The following is a 24,866-nucleotide window of genomic DNA, read 5'->3' as shown; positions in this document are numbered from 1 at the left end:
GGGTGGCATTCAAAGAACCCTCAAGGAACTTTTTTTGAATACTTCCTGGAGATTACCTCTGATATCCACAGTATGGCCCTTGCGAACCTCCAGGGATTGTTCTCTAAAGGTTCTGTGAGTCAACTTTTACTTCCACAAAATGACCTTCAGAAGACCTTTTATCAGTGTTCAGTGTTCCTTAAAGGTTACTTCCATCTTCATGCGTTTAATTTTCTCCGCAGCTAAACTGAAAATTGGATACCACATGACAACAGGGTCATAACAACAGGGTTGTTGCATGACGGCCCTATCACTTCTTCCTTGAGGTGAGTTTTTGAGTGCGCAAATAACCCACTTGCTGTTGGCTTTCTGTTGTAACCTGATTTCGTGGTCCAAACCAGAAACCCAGTTTCCTTAATGGGGGTAAGGGATTAAGAGAAACCCGGTTAACTAGATTTGCAGGGTGGGATGGGACAGCGTGAATTCTTGGCCAATTCTTGACATAACATATTGAAGACTCACATGGAGGTTTGCTGTGTTTTCTCATAGCTGCCGGTTTACTACATACGGTAACTTGGGACACGGTGTCTTTTAAAGAACAAGAAATCTGTCTGGGAAAATATTTTTTAATACTACTGACTTGAAAATACCATTATTTATAAAATAAGTTGCATTGATTAACGATTATAAATGCTTGATTTTACTTTGATTTTGTAATTGAATCTCTACCATGCCTGGATTAAGTTGTTCTTATCCATTCATTCTTTCAGAAGGTCTTCACAAACAGAAAATGAAATAAAAGCTCGCCAAGAGCTCCCCCTAGTGGCTCAACTAGGAGAAAGTAAAGAGTTAGACAAGACTAAGTTAAACCACATCACGTTGTTGATCCCTGTTGACTAGAGTGAGTTTGTTTTAACAGTTGAGATGAAGAAGGAAAAGACTAACAGCTGTATCAATTTGGACAGTGGTGTTTGTTACATGGCCTGTGCCAAACAAAAAAAAAGTAATTTCCCAGAACAGTAAAGACATTGAAAACTTCAAGTGTTTAATTATTTTTTATTTTATTATTTCTGAACAGTGTATCAACATAAAAAAAAAACTCAGCAACATGAATGAATATATTAATGAGCATCCCCTTCTCTCCTCCACAGACAGTAGCCTTCCAAGTGTCTACTGCAGTATGTACACATCATAACTCAGTTCTGAGCCGTGGAACCGGGGGGTCTTCCTTCAAACAGGGAGGGGAATACGGATCATTCACCTTTTCGGCTTTTATGTTGATTTTACCATACGATATAGTTGCGTTCATTGTCTCTTGACAAAAACGAAACATGCAGCATTACCCTTTAATAATCTGCCGAAGACTGTTTGTTACTCGGCAGTAAACTGGTTTGGTCCACCGCAAATGAATTGTCTTGCTTGATAAAAAAGAAACATTTTCCTGAACCTTTTACTACCTCGTTGAAGAATCCTTTTAGTTAAAGTGACACCGTAATGGATTTCAAGTCAAGTGTGGCTGTATAAAGTGAGATATAGCACGTATCGCAACTATTCACCCTCCGTTTTTCTTCTTCATGATAAACAAAACAAACACTGTCAATCCTAGCACAAAACAGACATTTGACACTAAACAGTGAGACACATCACCTCACAACACAAAAGGAGATCATCCACTTCATGAACAAATTTCCCTTTCCTAGTCAGTCTTCAATTCACGTCACTATTTTTCCAGAGTTTTCTGGAAGCAGTTTTTGTTTCTGATTTAGACACCTCCGTGGGAAACTTTACCAGGATACTGACCAAGAGGTTTGAATTTTCTAATTTGAGATTGTTTGACTGTGTGATACTGCTGGGAACTTGCACCTGGTTCGAAGCAAACACCCAATGCAACCTCCAATGTCATCAATTGCCTACACAAAGCACTCATTGTGTCTGGTGACCTTCCTCCACTGTTCCAGATTGTTGGGTCCTCCATCAACTGCCTGGTAAAACTCGCTCTCTCTCCTCCTGAATCCACTGCTTCTTACCAATGACATCATCTACATACCAATTTACGGCATTTTTTTGTGGCCTACTTAAAAAAAAAGGGCTCGCAAACCTTATTACCCATAAGAGATGTCCGTGGACGTTCATAGGATTCTGAACTTTCTTTCTGTTTGTTGTTTACATCAGTGGGTGCGATTTCACATAAAACGCAGCCAATTAAAATACAGTGAATGTCTGTAAAAGGAAAAAGCCAATTTATACATTTAAAAAAAAACACGAGCAGCATAAATAACACAAAAATATACAGATATCTGCCTTTAAAACCCTCATCAGTCCAACGTTTTGTAGCATTTTCGAGTGTAGTCGGCCAAGGCATTTGTAGCTCGACAAATAAATTACTTACATAGAAAATGTAAGAAAAGAATTAACACGGGGGTATTACAGAGAAATGATAAGAATGCTGAAGAACTACTTCTCTAGCAGAGGCCTTCAGAAACAGCTAGCATAGGGATTCCTGGGAATCTTCCGTACACTTCCTGATTATAGATTTTCTCTTAGAACTCTTAGCGGACTTATAAGAAATGTCACTGCCCGCACACACATTTTTCTTTAGAAGTTTAGATTTAGTAAATGGAAATGACTTCCTTTTCAAAGGTAGTTTCCTGTTAAGTGCAGAATAAGCGACGGCTACATTCGAACCACGGCACGTAATGATTAGAGTTCTTTGGTAACTCTGTAGTCTCCCCTTCTGAGACTCCATGGTTAAAGACTGGCTTTACGGGGGAGTGTTTTGTTCGTTTGCGTGCTTGTGAGAGGGATCAAAAAAAAAAAAAAGTATTGAAAAGCATCCTACGATGGACATAAAATGAAAAATTAAAAACTCCAAACCTAGAGATATCACTCTCATGCTGTTTTTGACCTACTTTAGCTCCATTTTTACTGCTTAAAGAGTCTCCGGCTTTATTGTCTCGTCCATAAAAACCTGGTTTTGTATTATCACAACCCTCATAAATCACCGAAAAGACACCAGCTTATATATTTGCTTTTTGTTATACATATAATTCAAGCTGCCCGTTTACTTTTCTCTCAAAATCAAACAGCTTAATGCTAATCTAATCTTAATGAATGCCTCCTAATTAATGTTTCCTAAATTACAGTGATACATCTAGCTACTTAAAAAGGCACTTTTGCATGTTTTGTTGACTTAAGAAGCAAGAGGCTGAGCCTGCGACTCATTAAGTTGACCGTTTTACATCTTAAAAGGACACACAGCTATTTGGCAATGCTTCACACCGACAGATGCTAAGCAGAAGAATTATGAGTTTTGTCTTGTTGCTTTGCAGGGAGTTACAGCATCTAACCTACAGTACGCCAGTGTACCACCTTTATAAAGGAGGATTCCAGCAGGATTTGGGTATAATATTCCTAAAATATTATACCCCCAATGTGATGCTCTTACTTTTTTGATATCCATCCTCAGATGTTACATAACTTAAACAGAGGACGCTCAATTAAACCCCAAATAAAAGATAAAAAAGTGAAACTCACAAGATATAGACAACTCCAGATGTCTTCAGGCTAGACCGATTGTGAGATTCCGATTAAAAACACTTTAACGCCTACGCTGCAACAGCAGGCGGCGACAAACCGAACATCAATATCAAAATCGAAAAACGGAACTTGCTTCAGGTCGGAACTATAAAACTCACTGGAAATCGTGCTGGAATTCTCCGTGCAGCACAGCAGCGTGTGTGCTTCAGTAGTTCTGATTCTCTTCAGTCAACCAGATTTTGATTACAGTGTTGAGAGCTTTTAAGCGGTCTTCAGTTTGCAGCTGTGTTAATGTAACCGCCAGTGTATCAACTATCAACTTGAGGATGCAGCAAGCAGGGATTCGTATTCAAGCCCCATTCCTGCCGTCAACTTTTAAGCTGGACATGCAGATATGCTTAATTAGTGTCCTAGTCAAAGAGCTGGCCCGAGAGCTATGGCTAGAGACAGCACACGTGAAATATAAACAACCGAGGTAATGCGGCGACGCTCCGTCGTTTCCCAGCTCCTTCCGGCGGGGTGTTTTCTTGGCGGCAGAGCGGACCTATATAACTTCTGATGATGGTTACGTTTAGGCTGAGGGGCCGACGTCGCGGCGCGGCACCGGCGTGGCCTGCAGGAACCGGTGGGGGCCTGGCGGCCCGACCCTGTGTCCATTAAACGTCTCTGTGTTTGTTTCCCTTGAGCGTGTCAGGCCTTTCCTGCCTTCATGTACATGGGGATGGTGCCTCGCTGAGTCAGGCCCTCGAACCGTTTGTACGTGTAGTTCAGGAACACCCAGTCCTTTGATTTGAAGTCAGGCTCTGTTGCATTGGCTGTTCAAAACACACAGAAAATTTATTCAATGGACTTAGGTAGGCTAGTGATAAAGATCCAATGTTGGAAAGTAGGAGTGATGTCAGGGTTGTATTCTGCAACATCACCACCAGATGTTACCAGATTCTTCACACTGTGCCTTTAAGTTCACTTTGTTTTCAGTTAAATAATAATAATATTTACAACAGAGGTGACCTCATGCATGTGTGAAGAGAGGAGCCGCTGTAAAACTGAGTTTTACTACTATATAAACAAAAATAGGCTCTCATAACTGGTCAACATGAGACATCTGATATGACAAACCTGGCTGAAGGATGTCTGATTCAGGGAAGTCGTCAAAGTTTGAAGTGTCATCAATACTTTTGATTTCGATAGAAATGGCTGCCGGTCGCTCCCTGTGGACGGAGACAAGAGGTGTTCTGTCTTCTGATAAAAGTTTCATGTAAAGTGAGTCCGCGTTTAGAAAAGCACGTCTGTTTGTACCTGATGTGTTCCCAGTCCACTGACTCAAAGAATGGATGACTCTTGATCTCCTCCACACTCACAGCTCCGATTCTGTTCTCCGCATCAGTGCAATACCTTCAGTAACAGCCAACAGAAAATGAAAAGTGAAAAGCGAAAACAGAACTGATAAAAAAGACAGCACATCCAGTTTCGGGGTCTGATCTTCCAGTGAGACTGGAATGTAGAAAAGTCAATGTTTGAACCTTAAAATCAAGTCTTTGGCCTTCTCTGAGATGGGGACTTCAGGTGGGAAGACGAGCGTTTCCTTCCAGTTCATGACCTTCCTGTAGGTCTCCTGCGGCGTCTCCGAGCAGAAAGGCGGGTAACCTGCCAACGACCCGAACACGCAACAGACAGAAGAAACGATGGTGACGCCTCAGCACCATCTACAGAGGTTTGAACTCCTAGTCGTAGAGCGAGCTCAAACGTAAAGTGTATCAATCCCACAACACCAAGAAGAAGTCGGTTCTTACCGATGAGCATTTCATACATGATGACGCCCAGAGACCACCAATCACAGAGCTTGTTGTACCCTGTCTGCATGAACACTTCAGGAGCGATATAGTCCGGCGTTCCCACAGTGGAATAAGCCTGTAAGTAAGCCGCAACATTCAAAACCCAGCTTTCTAAATGGAAGATATGAAAATCACGTCTAAAGCAGGGAACAGACCGGTCCGACTCACTCCCTTTAAGTTCATCGTATCGATTGAACAGACCAAACTTTTCTTGTTTTAACTTAGTCGGAATTACAAAGATAATTTTTATATGCTAAATGCCAGAAACCGCAGTGAGAACAGATTTTAGAAATGTTTTTGTAACTTTCCTTGAATTAAAACGTTTTTTACTATCTGTGTCATTGGTATTATCTGTCTTAAAAATGTATGACGTTACAAAGAGAAATTCTAAAAAGCAGTTCTCGCCATATTTTCAGGGATTTAGCAAATAGAAAAAAACCTGGTAATTCTAACTAAACTAAAACAAGAAAAGTTTGATCTAACTTCAGACAGTGAGAAAAACATGTTTGTGTCTTTTTATTCAGTGTATGTAAATATCTGGTTTGAAATGTATAGACAACATGTGAAAGTGGGGTCCATGCTAGGAAGACAGCGATTTTAAATTAACTCCATCTGGAAAAGAACTGATCAAATTTGACATTTGCACATGATGAGTGCATGAAAACACCAAAACTACACATCAGCTTCAGTCTAAGAAGGATCCGTACCAGCTGTCTCCTGTTCTTCTTCCAGGTTTCTGCTTTCCTCTTTGAGTTCATGTTCTGGAAAGCTGGGGAAAAAACAAGGAACAAAGAAGAGAAGCATTGTACAAAACAAAATAGAACAATCTCAATTACATGTTGCTGCTTTTACTGATATTTGGTTCAGTCTACTTATGACTGATATGTGGCTCACAGAAATCACTGGGTGGGTTGTGCGTCAGGTTCCTGTAAAACTCCGTGCGATGAGCCTTCTTCAGTCCAGTGCACAAACCAAAGTCAGACAACTTCACGTGACCCTGGAAGCAAACGGACATTCAGTGACACTACGAGCCTTGAACCGTACGACTCTGGAGTCGTTTGAGGGTCATGCGTGTGGTTCTGACCCTGGAGTCCAGTAGCAGGTTGTCAGGTTTGATGTCTCTGTGGATGAAGCCCAGCTGGTGGATGGAGTCAATGGCAAGGACCGTTTCTGCAATGTAGAACTGTGTGGCCTCTTCCGACAGGGTGTCCTTCTTCATGAGCAGAGTCATCATGTCGCCTGGCAACAGAAGGGCAGGAGATGTTTCTCGCTTATCGAACATCATCGGATGATGTGTAGGAGGGGGTAAGCACCTCCAGGCAGGAACTCCATGATGAGGTAGAGGTTCCTCTTGTCCTGGAAGCTGTAGAACATCTTGACCACCCAGGCGCTGTCCGCCTCCACCAGGATGTCCCTCTCTGCGCGGATATGAGCCACCTGCAGGGGGAGCCGACCATAAACTTGAGAACACAGCAGGGTGTAATCTTGCATTTAGAACGGCAGAACAAGGAGTCACCTGCTCTTTCTCCAGCATGTCTGCTTTCCTCAGGATCTTCATGGCGTAAATGTGTCCTGTGTCCTTCTTCTGCACCAAACGGACCTAGACGAAGGAAAAGGCCTCGTTTTATTTAATCTTATCAGTCATTCAAGTTTATTGAATAAAAAACCAAACACATCATGTAGTCAATAGTTGTGAAAACCAATAGCAGATATTGCTTTTGATGATGTCAAGTCACTTGATCACTTGATATCCTCAAGTGCCATCTTGTTTCTCAATTGTTGACTGTATGATGTTTTTATGACTTTATTTTTGTGTTTTATGGTGTTAAGCACTTTGAACTGCCTTGTTACTGAAATTTGCTATACAAATAAACTTGATTATTTCACTGATAGATATTGAATAAGAGGGGTCCTAGGATTGAGCCTTGGGGTACCCCATATGTGACTTCTGTCCGCTTTGATGAAAAGTTATCTACTGAAACAAGGAAATCCCTGTTCTTTATGTAAGATTCGCACCAATTGAACAAACTGGACTTTTAGTTTCACTGAACCATTTCTGGACTAAAAAAATGTGGCCTACCTCTCCGAAAGCTCCCCTTCCGATAACCTTTAGAGACTCGAAGTCGTCCAAGCCGAGCCGCGTCCTCTTCAGACGCAGGAACTCCGTCTCCTTACGGGCGTGCTGGGAGCGCCGCATCACTTTCTGCAATGGTACAGAGACGCCGAGTTGGCCGAGTGGCTTCAAAAATTACAATTTTGGGTTTCTGAGGTGATTTCGTGTTTGTACAGTGTCTGAAGTATTCCAGCCCCTTGGACATCTTTACTGTCTATTCAGTTCATCTACAGCTGAATTTATGTAAAACGTAGGAAGCCAGTTGATTGTGCTGGATTTAATTTGTGGAAAAAAATACAAATCCCGAGCTATTATAAGTTGGAATATCACATAAAATCCCAATAAATCTATTGAAATTTGCAGATCTAATATAAAAGAACATGAAAAAGTTGGATTTGTACCTCCTCGTCAGGCAAACCCTCCTCTTCCATGGCCTTCTCTAGCTTCTTCTGCCTAAAATGAGGAAGACACCACATAAAACAGGTCATTCAAAGCATAAAACTCACAGTAAACATACATGATAAAACATTTCCAGTTTCTAGTTTCCTCCAAATAAGCCTGTGGATGTAATTGTTGGAGTGGAAGCTTCCAGAGAGCGATTAATACGACAGAGGAGGTGTAGGGTGTTGGTGTAAACAGAGACTCGGGTGTCTCCTACAGGAGTTCCCTGAGCAACAGATCAACCCTCAGGTAACAGGAGAGTGACAGGCGTTTGTTTTGTTCACACAGTTTCGGGGACGGTTGCCTTATCTACGAGCCCGAGCGGTGAAACTCGACACTGTAAACAACAGCTCCGTTTAGCCTCAGCGACTCTCCCGTCAGCCGCTTGGAAGCCTCGTCCGGGGGCTTACCTCATCTCCCGCTCCTCGTGCTGCGTGAGGAGGGTGCTGTAGAAGTTCTCCAGTGTTAGCTTGGCCACGGTCACCCTCTCCCGGGTGTGGTTGCTCATGGGAAGGGCAGCTGCCGTCCCTCCCGTCATGGCCATGCTATCCTGGTGGACAACAAAAACACAAACAGATGAGTTGAGGAGGAAGCAGGTTTTGAGTTCTGGCAGGTTACCATGAGAACGGGTCAGGGCACTTGCTTGTGAGATTTGGAGCACGGGATTACAGTGTAGAGGTGTTTAGGCTACGTTCACACAGCACGTCTCGATGCTCAAATCTGATTTTTTTTTTTTTTCGCTGAAATACTTTTTTTTTTTGCCTGACTGTTCATACTGTGAGCCATGAAATAGAAAGTCACATGCTGGATGGCTCACGGCCCATGAGGTTTTATTTCAGGAGCGCACATTTAAAAGTTTGAATAGAGTGGACTCTTTCAACTTTAATGGTCTTCGTTTAAACCGGGCAGGTCCAAAAATAACAAAGGAAACCCAGCAACACATTTGACAGCCAAATGATTCCCTTTCCCCTTCAAATACAGGGAAAAAGTGTTTGCGGCATCAGTTTTAATGATAAAATCACCTGAGTATTGAGGAAAAAATGGTGAACAAACCATGAACAGACATGCTAATCAAAAAGATCTTGATGACACTATTGGGAAAACATCCTGTTGACTAGAGTGTAAAGAGGACGGTGGAATCATAATGAGGCCAGCTGATAAACCAGTCAGTTTTTTCATGAGAAACTGATCGTATTCACAGATCTTATCTGCCTAACATCAGCATCAGCAGGTCAGGCTTTTTGAAATATCAGTGAAAAAGAAAACTGCAACCGGTGCAGCCCTGTTCTGAAAAAGTCACCATGATAAATTGTCGCAGAAATTATTGCGATAATATCGTTGGCTTGAGACCATTTTCAAATATTGTGTCGATAATGGCATAACAGTGCAAGTTCGCCCTCTCAAAGACAAATACAGGACGACATAAAAAAATAAAATATAGCCAAAAGCAATGGAAAAAACAAAATTAGCCTTAAAAAATAATCATCAGAATTTAAATTGAGCTGTTTTTTTTTTGCTGCAGTAAGAAAAATAAAATATCATCATTAATAATCAGTATGTTGCATTATTTTTGCAGCAGCATAAATAATTGTTGCTTTTCTATTTTACATAAATTAAAACCCAACTCGAAGACTACAAGACTGCTTAAAAGACAAACTAAGGAAATAAGTTGAATTTTCCTCCTCTTTAAGGAGCTGAATATTGATGAGAGCAGATTATGCAAACGTTACGTAAGAGAGGGAAAAAGGGACGAGGGTGGACGTGTATATCGCTAAAACATTTGGCGGCGCGCCATCAGAAAGGCGTGAATGGGTTAGATTAGCTCACAAAGACATTAAAAAAGCCCTGCAGGACGGAGATAGGAGCCGTGTTTCGTCTATTCCCCCGGCCCTTTTCCCGTTTCGGCCCTGATGGTCCCACAACAACAGGACACTTCCTGACTTCTGAGGGAAAAATCTCTGAATCACTGCTGCAAAGTCCCTGATTTGGAAGGAAAAAACGGGCTCAGGGTTCATTGAGTTTTGTCAACCTGGGTTACTGTAAGAAAGAAGCACAGCCCAACACTTCTTCTTCTTCCTTGGTTTAGGTTGTCAGTATACAAGAAGAACTAAAATCCTGACGTTTTGATTGGATGCTGGTGACTGAGGGAGGTGAGTGGAAGAGCGGAGGCCTCTGAGGGGAGTGGAGTGATGAGGCCCACATCTAATGCACAGCAGAGGAGACAAAGCTGGCAGGAAAGGTGCTAAATACAACCATTTAGGGTCCGACAAGGAAGCTGTGGCCGTAACAGCCGGTTCTAGGCTTTTCTCTGCTGTCTGGCTAAGTCATGAAAAAAAATATCCATTACATCCTTCTTTGAAAGACTAAGTCCTTTATCCAATTATGACACCCTTTCTTTTCCTTTCAAGATAAATGTGTTTACATTTTCGAAATGTAACAAAAATATTACAAATTGCTTACTTTGTAACAAATACTCTTGTATTTGGAATTGAATAATTTTCAGTTTGGGCAATCATCGCTCGAGACCGGCTGATAAGAAATTGAAAAATCTGATATTCTACCAATCATGACACAGGCTTTGGTGAGAGACGATGCCCGTTTCCATCTGTCGACCGGGAATGAAGAATGTGTCATCAACACATCAACAGGGGGCGATACGCAATACCCAGAGAGAGTAGAAACAAGATGGCAGATGTCCTCCTTGCCTCTGTGGCCCTTGTTTGCAATCATGCTCATTGTTTTTTTGTTTTTTTTTTCCCCAGAAAATGTACTTTCTTTTGAACATCCATCCATCCATCCATCCATTTTCTTCCACTTCATCCGGGATTGGGTCACGGGGGCAGCAGCTTCAGAAGGGAGGCCCAAACTTCCCTCTCCCCAGCAACTTGTTCCAGCTCCTCCAGGGGAATCCCAAGGTGTTCCCAGGCCAGCCGAGAGACATAGTCCCTCCAGCGTGTCCTGGGTCTTCGTCCCACCTCCTCCCGGTGGGACGTGGTCTTTTGAACAGATAATATTAAATATACGCTTACTGTTTTTATCTTCAGTTTGGTGAAGATAAAGGTGGAGAAGACACCACAGTTCATGCTGAAGAACCAGGTATCCATAGTTTCCAATTAGAACCAGATTTGGCGCTCGGGAACTTCGTTTTTTCCGGTGATAACGCACAACACAGCTTCAAAGTCACGGGTTCCGGAGTGGTGGAAAAGTGACAATTTTGTGAGTGGTAAGGTGAAGGACAGAGATGGAAGGAGCTATTTGTAAGCAAACTATTTTTTCTAGGACATGTGGTCAAGTGAGAGCAAGACTTTAAGCAAATAGGAAGTCTCAATAGAGTACTCTTTTTATCGGTTTGGGAGCTTCACGCAAATCTAAGTTATAGTTAGGATCTTTTTTTTTTGTGAAAACAGAAAAAAGGCCTGTAGGGAATTACATAGTTGGACTTTTGACAAACAGGGGTTACAAAATGTCTTTACTGCCAAGTCAGTAGGAACCTGAGTCATTTATATTTTTATTAAATATCAGATATTATTTTTAACATTACACGTTATAACTGCGAGTATGAATATGAATAACTACTCTTAAACGAATCAGCTTTCTTTCTGGACACAACCCAGAACCACAGGCTGAGACTTAAAAGCCTTGAGACTAGTTAAATATTATTTTACTACACTGCTAATATTATACTTAGAAATCAATGTGTTGAATATGATACTTAAAATCATCCTTGCACGACTACAGATGTAAAGGTGGAATTAGTACTGTGTATCAACTTTTGCCAAAGTTATAAAATCCCTTATAGTGGAACTAATACTGAAAGCAACTGGGTTCATCACTTAAATAAGTAATTGCTGTAAAGATAAAAAAAATTTAATAAAATTAAAAATACAGGCTATTAGAGACTGCATTTTAGCTGGATTTCTGGGGGTATTTTTCCAAAACAAATCAGACAGCTAGAGTTTAAATATTGCAAATTGTGAACTCCTCTGCATCAGAAGCCATGACAGTGGGAACATTTCACCCCAGGCCTGTTTTTCTACGAGCCCGCCGCCGACAGTTTCTGGTTTTTCCTCATTAAGTGGATCCTGGCTGCGCGAGCCAAATAAACGCAGCTAGTGCGAGCGCATGCAGTGACGTTTGGGAAAACCTTATGGCTTCTTTCCATTGGGGAGAAGTGCGTACCTTCCTCTCATTCACGTTAGCGGAGCGGCTTGCGTTTCAGACTGACATAATGAGGAAAGTGTAACCGACTGGCTGTGGCATGACAGATTTTCCAGGCCGGGTTATGGGTTTATTTGGAAGTAATGCACTGCGTAATGTATGCTAACTTCCTATGCAGACAGTGTGTCTCTAGAAGGAGGGCTACCGGTTTTTGCAGCCCTATGAATTCTGGTAACTCGTTGCAGGAGGAAAATTCATTACTGGGATCAATATCATTCTGCTTATTAAAGAAATATGATCCTCTTTGCTGCAGCTTGTTTAATTTCCACCGTTTACTCTTGGTCTGAGCGTTGTTTGATGAAAACAGCCATGGCTCTTACCTGCCACGTGGAAGTACGGGTAGAACTTGATTATTGCATGTGCTGTGTGAGTGGAATTACATTTAAACTGAATGACTTGAGTAAAATAGAATGGTTATTATGGAATTTGGAACAATTCCTCCTGAAAAAAACTGGTGTAACTGAGTCAAGTCCACTGGCTCAAACAGGCCAATACGGGGTTATAACAGTTTTTGATTTTTTTTTTAATAATAGTTTAGTTTTATTTCATTGTGACTTTTTGTCTTATTCAGTAAGTTTTAATTAGTCTTTACAGTCGGTTTGATAGTTTTTGTTAGTTGTTAGTAAAATATTCTTTAGTTTTTATTATTTATACTTGGAGTTTTATACTTCGGTTAATTTTTAGCTGCAGAATTCTAAAGGTCAAAGCATTGTGCTGTGATCGTGTTTACGTCGATCCGCTTTGAGGACAAAATGTGCCCAAGTCTTCAGCTGTTGTCTCGATTTTTCCAGAAAATGTTCTTTCCTTGTGATACAACCTAATTGGTGAAGTGCACCAGTTCCTCCCACAGCAAACCAAACCGAGTGTTCTCAGGCTTGCACTCTTCCCCTGTTTTTCTTCCAATCAGTGAGGTCCGACATTTCTGCTTTAGTTTTCACTGTGCAACTTCTACATTCAGGTATCTAAAGGGATTCATTTATCCACCAAACCCTTCACAATGCATTCAAAGTCAGCTCATGATGTTTGAAATTTTAATTTTAATACATTTACTTTCACATATAAGACCATGACGTGTATTTATGGTAACAAAATCCTTGCATTAAGTGTTCTCCTTTACAGAAATCCTCCATTTTTGATGTTTTCATTTCAACTGAGAACAATAATGTCACAAAAACAACACGGGCGGGTCCAGGTCAGATTGGCTTTTAGTTATGATTCAACTCTAAACAGCGGCTGCACACATTTTCTTGGGCGTTCAAGTTTAGCTCCGCTGACATGCCATGATGATGTTTAAATTATTCACTCATCTAAACTTCGTTCCTGAGAAAGTTGCTCACGAACTTTCCCAGGAAAGTTCGTGAGCAACTTTCCTGAGAAAGTCTGGAATCTGGAAAACCATTCAAAAGTTAATTTATCTCAGTTATTCAATTCAAAAACTGAAACTAATCATACAGACTTGTTACATACATAGTAAATATGTAACAGTAACGCATCGCAAATATATTTTCAAAATGCATACGAAGAAGCAAGACACACAGGTGGAAATGGTTACGAACTGGTCAGAAGGTGTTATATGGACGACCTGGATCCAGCAGGATGTAGAAAATGAACCAGCTGTAAGCTAGTTGCACTCCAGCTGAGCTGCACAGCCCTTTAAATCCATCTGAAGGGACTGAGTTTGGCTTGAAGTTAACCAGATCCACCCTGTAGCTAAACAAACAAGGCTGCACCACTCAGGCAATAACAAGGAAGGCATTATGAATGCAAGCAGACTGTTTAGAAGCTCAAGCATGCAAGCTTGAAGCAGCCCATTAAAACTAAAAACGACAAGAGCGTCCAGCGGAGCAGGGAGGGTACGGCATTACTGCTCTGACGGAACAGTTCCATTTGTTCAAGATGGCAACAAGACGGTTGTTCTGGTTACTCTGCAGAACCGCAGCAGTCCCACAGATTAAAAAGTATTCCCCCTGTAACAAGTGCTGACACTTGGGGAATTATCTAGTGCAACAGCGTTTTGACAGGATTTTAAAAAGCTTCTTCAAAACGCTGAGATCCACCGGCTTACAGGTAACCAGCTGAATCTAATTCACAGCAGTTTCCCCCCCTCCCAAAAAAGACATACAACAAAAAAAACAAAAAGGCCTTTATCCTTGTAAAACCCGGATTTCTCAGAATGTGTAAAATTCTCCAGTCAATCAGACGCGCTCCACCCTTACAGCACTGTTTTCCGTCTTGAATGAGGCGACTCATTTGTGACGCCACTGAGAACACACACGAGCTCACACGAGCAAAAACTCCCAAAACACCCAAACAAGAAAATGATCATCAGTCAGACCTGCTTCATGCAACCCAACCTACTGCTGTCTGAAAAAAAGAGTCCTTAATCATTTAATAAAACAATGATTATTAGGCTTATGCTCAGGAATGACAACTTTGTAATTCATCCAAAACGAAAGCAACAGGAAACAGGCATATTTCAGATTCTAAGCAAGTTGAACAACAAACATATCTGGTACATTTTGAATGTGTTTCACAGTTGCTTTAATTCAAATGATGCATGTTTAAGTTTGCATTTGTAGATTTTGACCTGCAGAGAGAATTACATTAACGCACCTGACCAGGTTTTGGTTTAGCAGATGGTTCTGCAACTCCTCCAGAACAACGCCACCCTGACAACGCTCTGCTGCTGTCTGTGTTCTTTATACATTAGACACAAAAATGCGTTTGCATTATGTTTTTTATTAATCTTGATCTCTAACTCTAAAAATATTTGCATGTGGGGTTCCTCAAGGCTTTGTTGTCGGGTCACTTTTATTTAGGGATGAGCCGGCTGCCAAAATCAAGATTTACACAAATTAAACCAAAAAAAGAAAACCTTGAAGAAAAAAACAACAAAAAAAATCTGCAAAATTTTCTAATAAATTGTTCCCGTCAGCCACAGTCTATTGGCTGAAAGAAGACATTGTCTTTTTCCCTTAAAAACAATGATTGTTGTTATCTTAAATAACTGTAATAATCAATATGCTGTATTATTTTAGCTGGAGTAGAACTGATTTGCTTTTGTTTTAAATAAAATTGATCTTTTAGTACTTAACGTTGTATTGCAAACTTGTGGTATTTTAAGTGAGAAAATGACTCAGGCTCTTGTGTACGACATTTTGCAACACCTTATCAAAATCATCCTGTCTGAGATATAACTGCATTTGCGTGCTTCTGGTTATTTACATCCATAAATACACATGTAGATCAAAGGTCCTCAAGGCTCCACTCTCGGGTCACTTTTTATGTAATATCCACACGGTTCCTCAAACTCAGACTGCATAAGATTACATCTCATACTATATGCTGATGATACAAGTTTCTATTTGAGTACCCTCATGCCCACAGTGTTTTACAGTGTCTGACTTAATGCATCTATAATATCAGTGAGTACATCAGGCGTACTGTTATAAAGCAGTCATTGTTATTGCTTAACTAACCTACCAGCTTCTTCAAACTAGAATTAAAGCTATTCTTTTTGGATTTCGTTCATTTTTTTTTCTTGTGTTTTTAATTTTATTTTATTTTCAGAGGCATTCCAAATTGCTTTGACGTAAAAATAAACTTGCCCTTACCTTATGGAGGTTCTATTACAAATAAGCACTGTTCAGACAGTATTAACATGGTGTATTTACATTTCACATGCATTTTATTGTATTTTACCTACCTCCGTGTCCTGCTCCAGAGTCAATTATTGGCGTGCCGCCAGCACACAGCAATATAAGGAAAAAATATGTAAAATAATCCGGTCTGTGCCTAATAAATAGGCAGTTTCAGGCTGGAGGAACCAGTTAATATTGGCTATCCGTCAGAGACCTATGAGGATGAACAGTAAACATCACCGGTATCAACGCCAAAATCATAACAAAGCTCTTCTGTCGCTGACAGCAACCTAACCTAAAATTATTAGAAAATATTTAACTGCCTTTAGCTGTCTACCCGACCCCCTCAAAATATCACCAGTCTTCCCGTTTCAGTCGCTACAAAACATAAAATAAGGACCGCTGCTTCCTGAGCTCGTCGGGCTCATCAGACGCTCTGGGCTGACAACGCAGACACGTCGACAAGAAAAACGTGAGTGTCGGCCAATCAGCGGCGTCCGAAACCCGACTTCTTTTCCTCTAGCCAATCACGACGCGGACACAACGTAGAGGAGCAGGTGCTTCAACCAATGAGAGTGCCTCTGCCGTCACACAACGGACGCAGGTTTATTCGGCTAGCAGGCTCTCCTCTCGGTAGCTATGAAGAATATACTGTACTACCTCCAGTTGTGAGCGTTGTTACATCATTTTGGGGGCTGTGGTTTGTGCGGACCCCGGCTAAAAATAGCTAATGTGGCGTCACTGTGTTTAAGTTAAATACATAATTTAAAAAGGGATCGTTTTTCCATCTTACAGTGCTGAAAAGATTTCCACCTAATATATCATTTCACTGTTTGCTTTGAAGATATCTCACATCCTCAAACTATTTGAAAAACTATCAGATAAAATAGTTCAAGTAAATATATTTTTTTAAAGTTTTGAAATAATTATTTTCACCTATGAAGCAAAATAACCCAATCTGATCCTATGTGAAAAAGTAACTGTCTCCTTTATTAAGTCAGGTATTGACATTTGATTGATATATGTTTTTCATTTACATTTTATTAGCTATATCCTGGCCTTATTAATGCTGGATGTGTAGAATGGAGAAATCACTTAAATAGAATATGTCTGACAACACATGAAATAGGCTAAAAAGGCAACACTTTGTTCCTGAAGCTAAAGATCTAGACGTCTGGAAAGAGTTTCAAAGACATTTTCTAAGGTTTGGAACTCGAGTCAACAACAGTGAGAGTCATCAACCACAAATGGAGAAAATGTGGAACGGTTGTGAACCTTCCCACCACAGACCAGCTTACCTAAATTAAAGCAAGATTGCATCAACTACTCACCCAGTTAGTCAAAAAAACAACAACACACAGACACACACACACACACACACACACGTTTGTTTTGCTATCTTTGTGGGGACTTTCCATTGACTTCCATTCATTTCTACTCATTTCTACAGCCTAAACCTTACCTTTACCCTTTTCCTAACCCTAACCATCACATACCTAACCCTAACCAAAACTCAATTCATACCTTAGCCCTAACTCTGACCCCTGACCCACAAACAGGGTTTCCCCTCGTGGGGACCAGGCTCAGGTCCCCACGAGGAGCGATTAGTCCCCACAACGTAGCATATGTCAGGAAAATTGTCCCCACAAGGTATTACAAACAAACGCACACACACACACACACACACACACACACACTCACAAAAACAACAAAATACCAAGAAAATGCCTGACGATTTCTACAAAGACTTTCGGGGAAATATTCTGTGGACTTTGCTTGGGGCTTAATTGAAAAACAAATAACAGTTTGGGTAGCTCTCTTTTCACAAAATCAATTAAATTGTAGTTGGAAAGCTTTCTTTCTGTTTTTAGAATCTGTTTGATATATGAATAAAATATGAGTGACAGAGCATTTTTTTCATGGCACTGCAAATGACACGGCAAATTAAGATCAGGGATTGATTATACATGTATGACTATTGCCGTTGACTGTAAAAGTAAGGCAGTTACACCAGATGGAGGTTTTGTGTACATTAACCTGAGCAATAAAACCATAAACCACGATAAGACTCCAAGACTTTCATTATGAGAAAATTTTCCGAGGACTTTCACACTTCTGACTACAAACGTATTCATTGTTTTAAACGAGGTAAAAAAATTAGGCCTTCAGTTTAAATCAAAGTGCAAAGCAGAAAGCCAGTTGGAAACCAGCCTACTTCCTCTAAAGGTCCAATGGGAGCGCAACCACTCTATCAAGGTTGCTTTCGATGTTTCCTTGTAAAAAAAACAAACAAACAAACAAAAAAAAACATCCCAAAGGTTTTTAGGGCAGATGTGTACGGAGCAACAAAAGATGGACCTGATTAGTCCTGGGAATCACAGATAAACACAGAGGTATCACTGACAACCCAGTTCTGTTGACCCAAACAAAGCACACAGCAAGTTAAGAGTGGACGTTAACATTTTCCTGTCATAAATCTCCTTATTTGGACGGCTGGTTGGCCTTTTACCGTTAGAGCTGTGACGTCACGGGATAGAGGAAAGGTGGGTGTTCCCTGCCAGCATGTCTGGGTGTGGTGAGCAACAGACAAGGCTGTTTTTATGTTTTTCATATCAATGGGGCCCACTGAGCTGTGACACGGCATCTATATTTAGATTTGGCTGGTGCATTTTCTGGCCTGCAGCCCATGCTGCGTGAAGTTTAGGTTTAAACGGATTCAAGACGCTCAACTGAACCACAATAATCAGTGGGTCATGTAAAAAGGTTGTCATTAAATTTATTAGTTTTAATAATAAAGTAATTACCAATTCCCTTTGCATTTATTGATCATCTTTTTTTTATTACACATTTATTTTACCTGGAATGTCCCATTTATATATCTTTTTGCTGATTGTAAAACACTCAACCGAAGGATTTATGCAAGGATAGATAAGGATAATTTCAGCTAATTTAAAATAAAAAAAAATTAAAAGTAGGAGGTGGAACTAAAGACAGTTCCTTGAGGAACACCTAAAGATATTGTAAGCCTCTCGGATCAAATTAAATTAAAGCCCTAAAAATTGAAATAATTTTGGTTATAGTCTCATCTGACTACTTCTCCTTTTCTACCCTCTCAGCAGTTTGTTTTTCTAGCTCTGCTTTGCCCCTTTAGAATTATGAAATCTACTAAAATAAGGGCTCACTTCCCTAAAACTCTCACACTTTCATGATGTAAGTTTTTGTTCTACTTTCTGTAAAAGTCACATGAGTTGATGCCCGTCTGTATATTAGGAAACAACAACTTGGAAAGAATGATATCAATTCAGAGGATAGAAAAAAGAATACAAACCTGTTATCACTGCAGGGTTGTTGTGATGTAAAAAAAAACAAGTTAATTTTTAGGTCATTTTCAAACGTTTCCACCTCATTAATATGGTTAAACTAAAACTTTGTTGAAGTGCAATTTGATTCAAACACTGTCATTAGTTATTGTATTTAAGTTTTGTAGAATGTGGCTCAATGATTTAGGTAAATTTACCATCTCTGCAGATATATCATCTTTTTTTTTTTTTTTTTTTGCTCATCCATCTTCTGGTGACCAAATTCTTTAATTCCATTTATGAATTTGAATGTATGGCTGTAACCAGATATTTACTTATACATGATAAAAAGATATGCAACCTTTTTATTCTTAGTTTGTCATGAACTTTTTCCTAATTTGGGTCAATGTGTATTTCCAGATGTATTGGTAAAAGCCAAAATGAAATCGTTTCTATTACATTTCCTAGATTTTACTTTGTGAAAGGGCGCCAGGAATTCTTCTGACAACAAAACGTCGACACATGATGATGCTGCCACTCCTGTACTTTACAGATGAGAGGCTGTTCTCAGCCTTTCAATATTTATTTTCCTTGTAAATGCGGCAACATTTATTTTAAAACAAAGGCCTTTAAAAACAGAGCATCGTTTAAAAATGGTCTTTGTCTGCAGTGGTTCGCTCCATATTGTGACCTGGCTTTTCGTCTCTGATTGGCACATCTTGGTATTGAACTCATTTCACTGTGGATTAATGACACCTTCACTATCTTCAGCCAGGTTATTTACATGGTTGGTTAAATTCTGGGTTCTCCTTCCTGGACGGCATGATGGCCGCCCATTCCAATCCAGCTTACACTTGAACACAACCGAACAGATGAACGTACCACCTTTAGACATTTGAAAATCGAATAAGGATGAACCAGAATAGTGGAGCTTAACAGTTCTCTTCCTGATGTCTTGATTTTTTCCCCCATGATGTCACACACAGAAGAAGGCATTACCTTAAAACATATTTACAGAAGTGCCTCCTGGTGTTCAAATGGTGTAAATTGCCATGACTACCACAATGCGTCACCTTAACTCTACTTATTTTGTGACTTCAGGCAGCACAGATGAGACAAACTTAAAAGTATTAGAGTAAGGTGTTATTCACTTTCTAAGGCTGTTAAAGAAAAGCTGCATCACTAAAACCTGACATTTTCACATAGGTTTGTAGATTTGTTTTGTCTTTTTAGGCCATTTTTTATAATGAGAGATGTTAGATCCGATACTAAACAGAAGCCATCTCTCAAAGGTGTTTTAATGCAACATATGAAGCCATTAAACATGCTTTCAAGCTGTGAAGTTTGTCGTTTAGCACAGTGGGAGTAAACCCATCATTCATTTATAAAAGACAACAAAAAAAACCCCGATGCTATTAAGACCTGATCCATGAAGTATTTATGTTGGACATAAATGAGATCAGCTAAAATAAAGTATAGGCTGTTAGTGGAAATGCTGCTCCGTATTTTTAATCACATATTTACATTGTAACCTTTTTCAAAGCAGACTGAAGTGTTTACATTTGTCAAAAAGCAGAATATTGTCAAAAAAACAACAAATGAAATGTACAACATAGAATCTACATATATAACAGTGGACGTGTTGCTAGGGTGAATGTCCGAATTAACTTTTTTTTTTTTTTTTTACTTAAGCCAGCCAAAAAAATAAATAAATAAGAAAAACACAATTCAGAATGACTTCAATTATTTGATTTCAAAATAATGCTTTTAACTTTAAACTATATAGGAGAATCTAGTCTTGTTCATCCCAGACACACGTTTGGCAGTGGAGAGATCTTCACGTTTTTGAAAAATAAACATTGGCCGTGTGGAAAAAAACAAAAACAAACAAAAAAAGTGTCCGTTGGTGGCAGGATGAGATGTCAGGACTCGGCCGGCGAAGACTGGCTCAGCGCTCCGTTGCGGGTGCGAAGCTGCGACTGGGCGATGTCGGCCAGCGCGTTCTGGATCTTCTCCAGCAGCATGTCGCCGCGGTACACCACCTCCTCCAGACGGGCTGCCGCGTCGTGGTTCTCCTCCTCCAGCTGACGGAGGCTGGCCGCCTGGCGACAGGTGACAGAGCTGCAGAGTCAACCGCTGCGTCGGATTTTAATCTTCTTTTACTTAAGAGTTAAAGATCTAAAATTGTGTTTTTGTGGGACTTATGTGGGGGGAAAAAAACTCAAAGTGGTGTATAATGATGAAGTGGAAGGACAAATGGTACATTGGATTTATATTTTATTTTACAAATACAAAACTTAAACAGTGTGCTGTGCATTAAAATACAGAACATAACCCACTGGTGTCAAAAAAATGGAATTGTTAAATTTTTTTTCTTTTTTGTTTGTTCTGTTATCCAATTGGTTGATTGTAATTTTGGAGATCAATACTTGTGTTCAAATAGCCTGTAATGTATTTTATTTTTTTTAAATGTGGCAAACATACACCAAATTTTTGTGATATGTATGTCCTGGCTGGATTTTGACCTGGACTTTGACTGGGCCATTTCAGAACATGACGATCCAGCTCATGTTCTGAAATGCAGCCTTGGTTGCTGTTACAAAGACAAACGATGCTTCTTAGAGTTGGTTTTATTAAGAGTTATATGATTAAAAGTTTTGAATAAAGATGCATGCCACACTTTTCAGATTTCTACTGGTAAAAATTTTGAAAACCTGGTATTGTTTTCCATCCATTTCACAATTATGCACTTACTTTTTGTTGATTTGTAACATAAAATTTAATAATTATTTATATGGACATGATGACTGTTTTGGGAAACAGTCATAACATAAATCTACATTTTACATATTAAAGCCTTTTGCTGGTGAAGGCTACCATCAGGACACAAAAGCAGAGCTCCGGCATACTTACAGCATGATCCCAACTTGATTCTTTTAGCCATCTTGGTAGTCATTCCATAAATATATCAAGCACACGCTCACATGACTTGCATTATTTTTACCCAGCAACCCCAGAAGGCTCAGGCATTCACGTTGGATCTCATGTATCCCTGCGCTTCCAGAAAAGGGAGCTACGAGTTAGCAGTGAGGCTAATTCCATCCACAAGCAGCCAAAACAGAGGCTGACAAAGAGCAGCTGTACAACCAGGAAGTGGCATAACGATATACAAATTTTGCAGAGTGATTGTTGCACAGAGTGACCTCGTATCAAAAATGTTTACTCTGCGAGAGAAAAAAAGGAACATTTCACTGGATCCAATTTCACAAGAATTTTTTTCCTCAACTGTCTGGCAACAACTTAGTGATGTGTTACATGAGAACCTTTACATCTCAAAAAGCAGGTAGAAAAACTCAAAGTACTGATCAGATAAGAACGACAGCATCAGTGATACTCTGAAGAACAACAGTCAACATGGTGAACTTTGACTGTATGAATACTTTTGATGCATTTTCAAAATGAAAATATTTAGAAGAAAAACTGAAGTCTGGTTTGAAGTCGAGAACAAACTATTTCCCTCCCAGATTCTGGGGCTACCTAAATGGAAACCAACCCAGATGGCTCCCTCTGCTGGCCAAAAGCTGGAAATCCCCACCAGAAACCTTAATGGGATCCACGATTATTTGTAACAATAAACTTTGAGAAATATTTTTCCATGTAAAAACAACACAGTAAAAATACTGTAGATTGTTTTTTTTTTATTTTATAAATTTAAATAAAATATTGCCACATACACATCGCCATGTTGCTTACGCTGCCAGGCAGCGACGTATGTTAGGATCGGTAGTGCTAGCTACATCTCCAACCAAAACAGCGATGAGTAACGCTAAACCTATTCAATTTAAACCGGGAAAAAGAGAACTATTGGGATGGAATTAGCTTACTATATTCTTTCAAGACTTACAAACTATTTGCCATTTTAATAACTTTTTTTTTTTTAAGTTTTTATTTTTTTAGCGAGTTAATCTATTTCCTGGACATACAGACACTCGTGCTAGACCGAATGAGCAGCACGCGAACTCCGGTTTAAAACGTTATTGTGAGCGGACTCTTCTGACCTGCAGGGCCGCCGTAGACTCCTCGCTGGGCAGAGAGTCGATCAGAACGTCCACATCTTTGGCTGTCCTGGCTATCAGAGCTGCAAACAGTTGAGCGTATTCTGGAAGAGAGAGAGAGAGAAAAAGAAAAAAAAACATTGTAAACTAAAAACTAAAAAAATCTGTAAACGTTAATGAAATGTGCAAAGGAGCATTTTTGTTCAACACAGTCTAAACCTTTTGCAGAATCACATTTTGGGATCATAAAGCCACAAATCTCATTGTGGCTTTGCAATTGTTAAAAACACTTGAGAACACTTGAATTTTATTAGTGTGGGGAGGCAGCGAGAGAGGAAGTCAACTCATTTATTTGATGCTCTGTTAACATAAACTATCAAAGATTTACTTTTGAACAAAACAAAAGAAGAAGTAAATTTTAAGGGGTGAACTGATTGCAGTTTTCTGGATGAAAGCCGATTTTTAAAATTTCTGATCAGTCGTTTCCAATTTTTTTTTGTCTGAAAAGTCATCAAATATAGTGACAAAGTGACTAAGTTAGCAGCAGCGGGTCGACTGCTGCTAACTGCATATAGGTTGAAAGATATCTGTGGAGCAGAAGTATTATCCTGTGTTTAGCAGAGCCAAGCCAACATCTTATCATTCACAAAGCTGGTCCGCAGTGAAGCAAAAAGCTGGAGAAGAGGGCTTTGGATCAAAGCACATGGATGTGTTAGAACGGCCTAGTCAAAGTCCAATTGAGATCTGAAAACTTGTGTTTACAAATGTCCTCCCTCCAAACTGGTTGAGTTCGAGCTACTTTGAAAAAAAACAAACAAACAAACAAACAAAACAAAAAAAACACCAAATATGTGAATGTGGTAGAGACACACCTCACCTTTTAGATTTGTTTATGTTTGCTTTCATGAAATAAAAAGTAGAAAACCTTACTTCCTTTAGCTTCATATTTAAAACACTATTCTGTATTAGCTTATGCTTGTGAGGCTGTAATGAACATGTACTGAGCCAACCTTCAGTGGGGTTTGCAGGCTGATCCTTGTTGATGGCCGTCTGGATGTTACTGAAAGAGGCAGGTGGAGCGCATTGCTGCAGAACGCCGATGGCGTTACAGAACTGATCAGCGAGCTGCAGCAGAAACACAATCAATACAGAAATCGATTAGATTATCATTCAATACAACGCTGCAGTCCACCAACGATTCAGCGCCACCTAGCTTCAACCGAGTCTAAGTAGAGCTTCCAACACGATATGATATTCAAATGTGCCAAGCATGTAAAGAAGAATATATTTTCTAAGTAAATTACATATAAAGCATAGACTCGTGCATCTACTGGTTAGCTGTGGTAGCTAGATAGCTTGAAAAGTCACGTATACTGTAGTTTTGGAGGAGTTACTACTTGCTATTACTGCTTATTTAATCAGAGCTATCAAGTTCTCGTCACATAAGCACAAAAAATGTCCGTTTTCTACAGCTTCTTTAAAAAGAGAGTTTAGCGAACCGAATTGACTGCGTCTTGAAGTTGCGTTAGCCGATCCGCCATCTTTTTTGTCACTACAGGAAATCGGGTCCTCTCTCGCGAGAGCGTGAGCGCAAACTCTCGCGGAAGTAGACAGGGCTGTTTCGGAAGAGTTCAGTTTGCTGTAGCTGAAAGCGGCTTCTTGACTCGTCGCCTGACAACAGAGCTAATGTGAATGTTTCTGTCTGCTTCCATTGTCGTCCGTGTTCGAAGGGAACGGGCCCACAACAG

General features: G+C 40.0%; 2 protein-coding genes across 2 annotated transcripts; both read right to left on the bottom strand.

The window, feature by feature from the left end:
* Positions 1 to 1,018: 1,018 nt before the first annotated feature.
* On the bottom strand, positions 1,019 to 16,221 carry LOC103151511 (serine/threonine-protein kinase 38-like). Its single transcript, XM_007571620.2, has 14 exons — positions 15,830 to 16,221; positions 8,316 to 8,455; positions 7,866 to 7,917; positions 7,432 to 7,554; positions 6,868 to 6,951; positions 6,665 to 6,788; positions 6,436 to 6,590; positions 6,246 to 6,348; positions 6,059 to 6,120; positions 5,310 to 5,427; positions 5,040 to 5,163; positions 4,816 to 4,911; positions 4,636 to 4,727; positions 1,019 to 4,331 (listed from the first exon to the last, which is right to left on the bottom strand). Exons 2-14 carry the CDS (start codon positions 8,447 to 8,449, stop codon positions 4,207 to 4,209), a joined length of 1,392 nt encoding a protein of 463 aa, XP_007571682.1. The 5' UTR covers positions 8,450 to 8,455; positions 15,830 to 16,221; the 3' UTR covers positions 1,019 to 4,206.
* A 4,124-nt stretch (positions 16,222 to 20,345) lies between these two features.
* Positions 20,346 to 24,700, bottom strand: med21 (mediator complex subunit 21). The gene is made up of 4 exons (XM_007571618.2): positions 24,618 to 24,700; positions 24,129 to 24,243; positions 23,122 to 23,222; positions 20,346 to 21,165 (listed from the first exon to the last, which is right to left on the bottom strand). Exons 1-4 carry the CDS (start codon positions 24,657 to 24,659, stop codon positions 20,986 to 20,988), a joined length of 438 nt encoding a protein of 145 aa, XP_007571680.1. The 5' UTR covers positions 24,660 to 24,700; the 3' UTR covers positions 20,346 to 20,985.
* Positions 24,701 to 24,866: the final 166 nt, after the last annotated feature.

Source organism: Poecilia formosa, unplaced genomic scaffold, assembly GCF_000485575.1.
Source record: "Poecilia formosa unplaced genomic scaffold, Poecilia_formosa-5.1.2 Scaffold284, whole genome shotgun sequence".
Classification (NCBI taxonomy): Eukaryota; Metazoa; Chordata; class Actinopteri; order Cyprinodontiformes; family Poeciliidae; genus Poecilia; species Poecilia formosa.
Note: the sequence above shows the minus strand (reverse complement) of the source record. Positions and strands in the feature narration are given on the sequence as shown.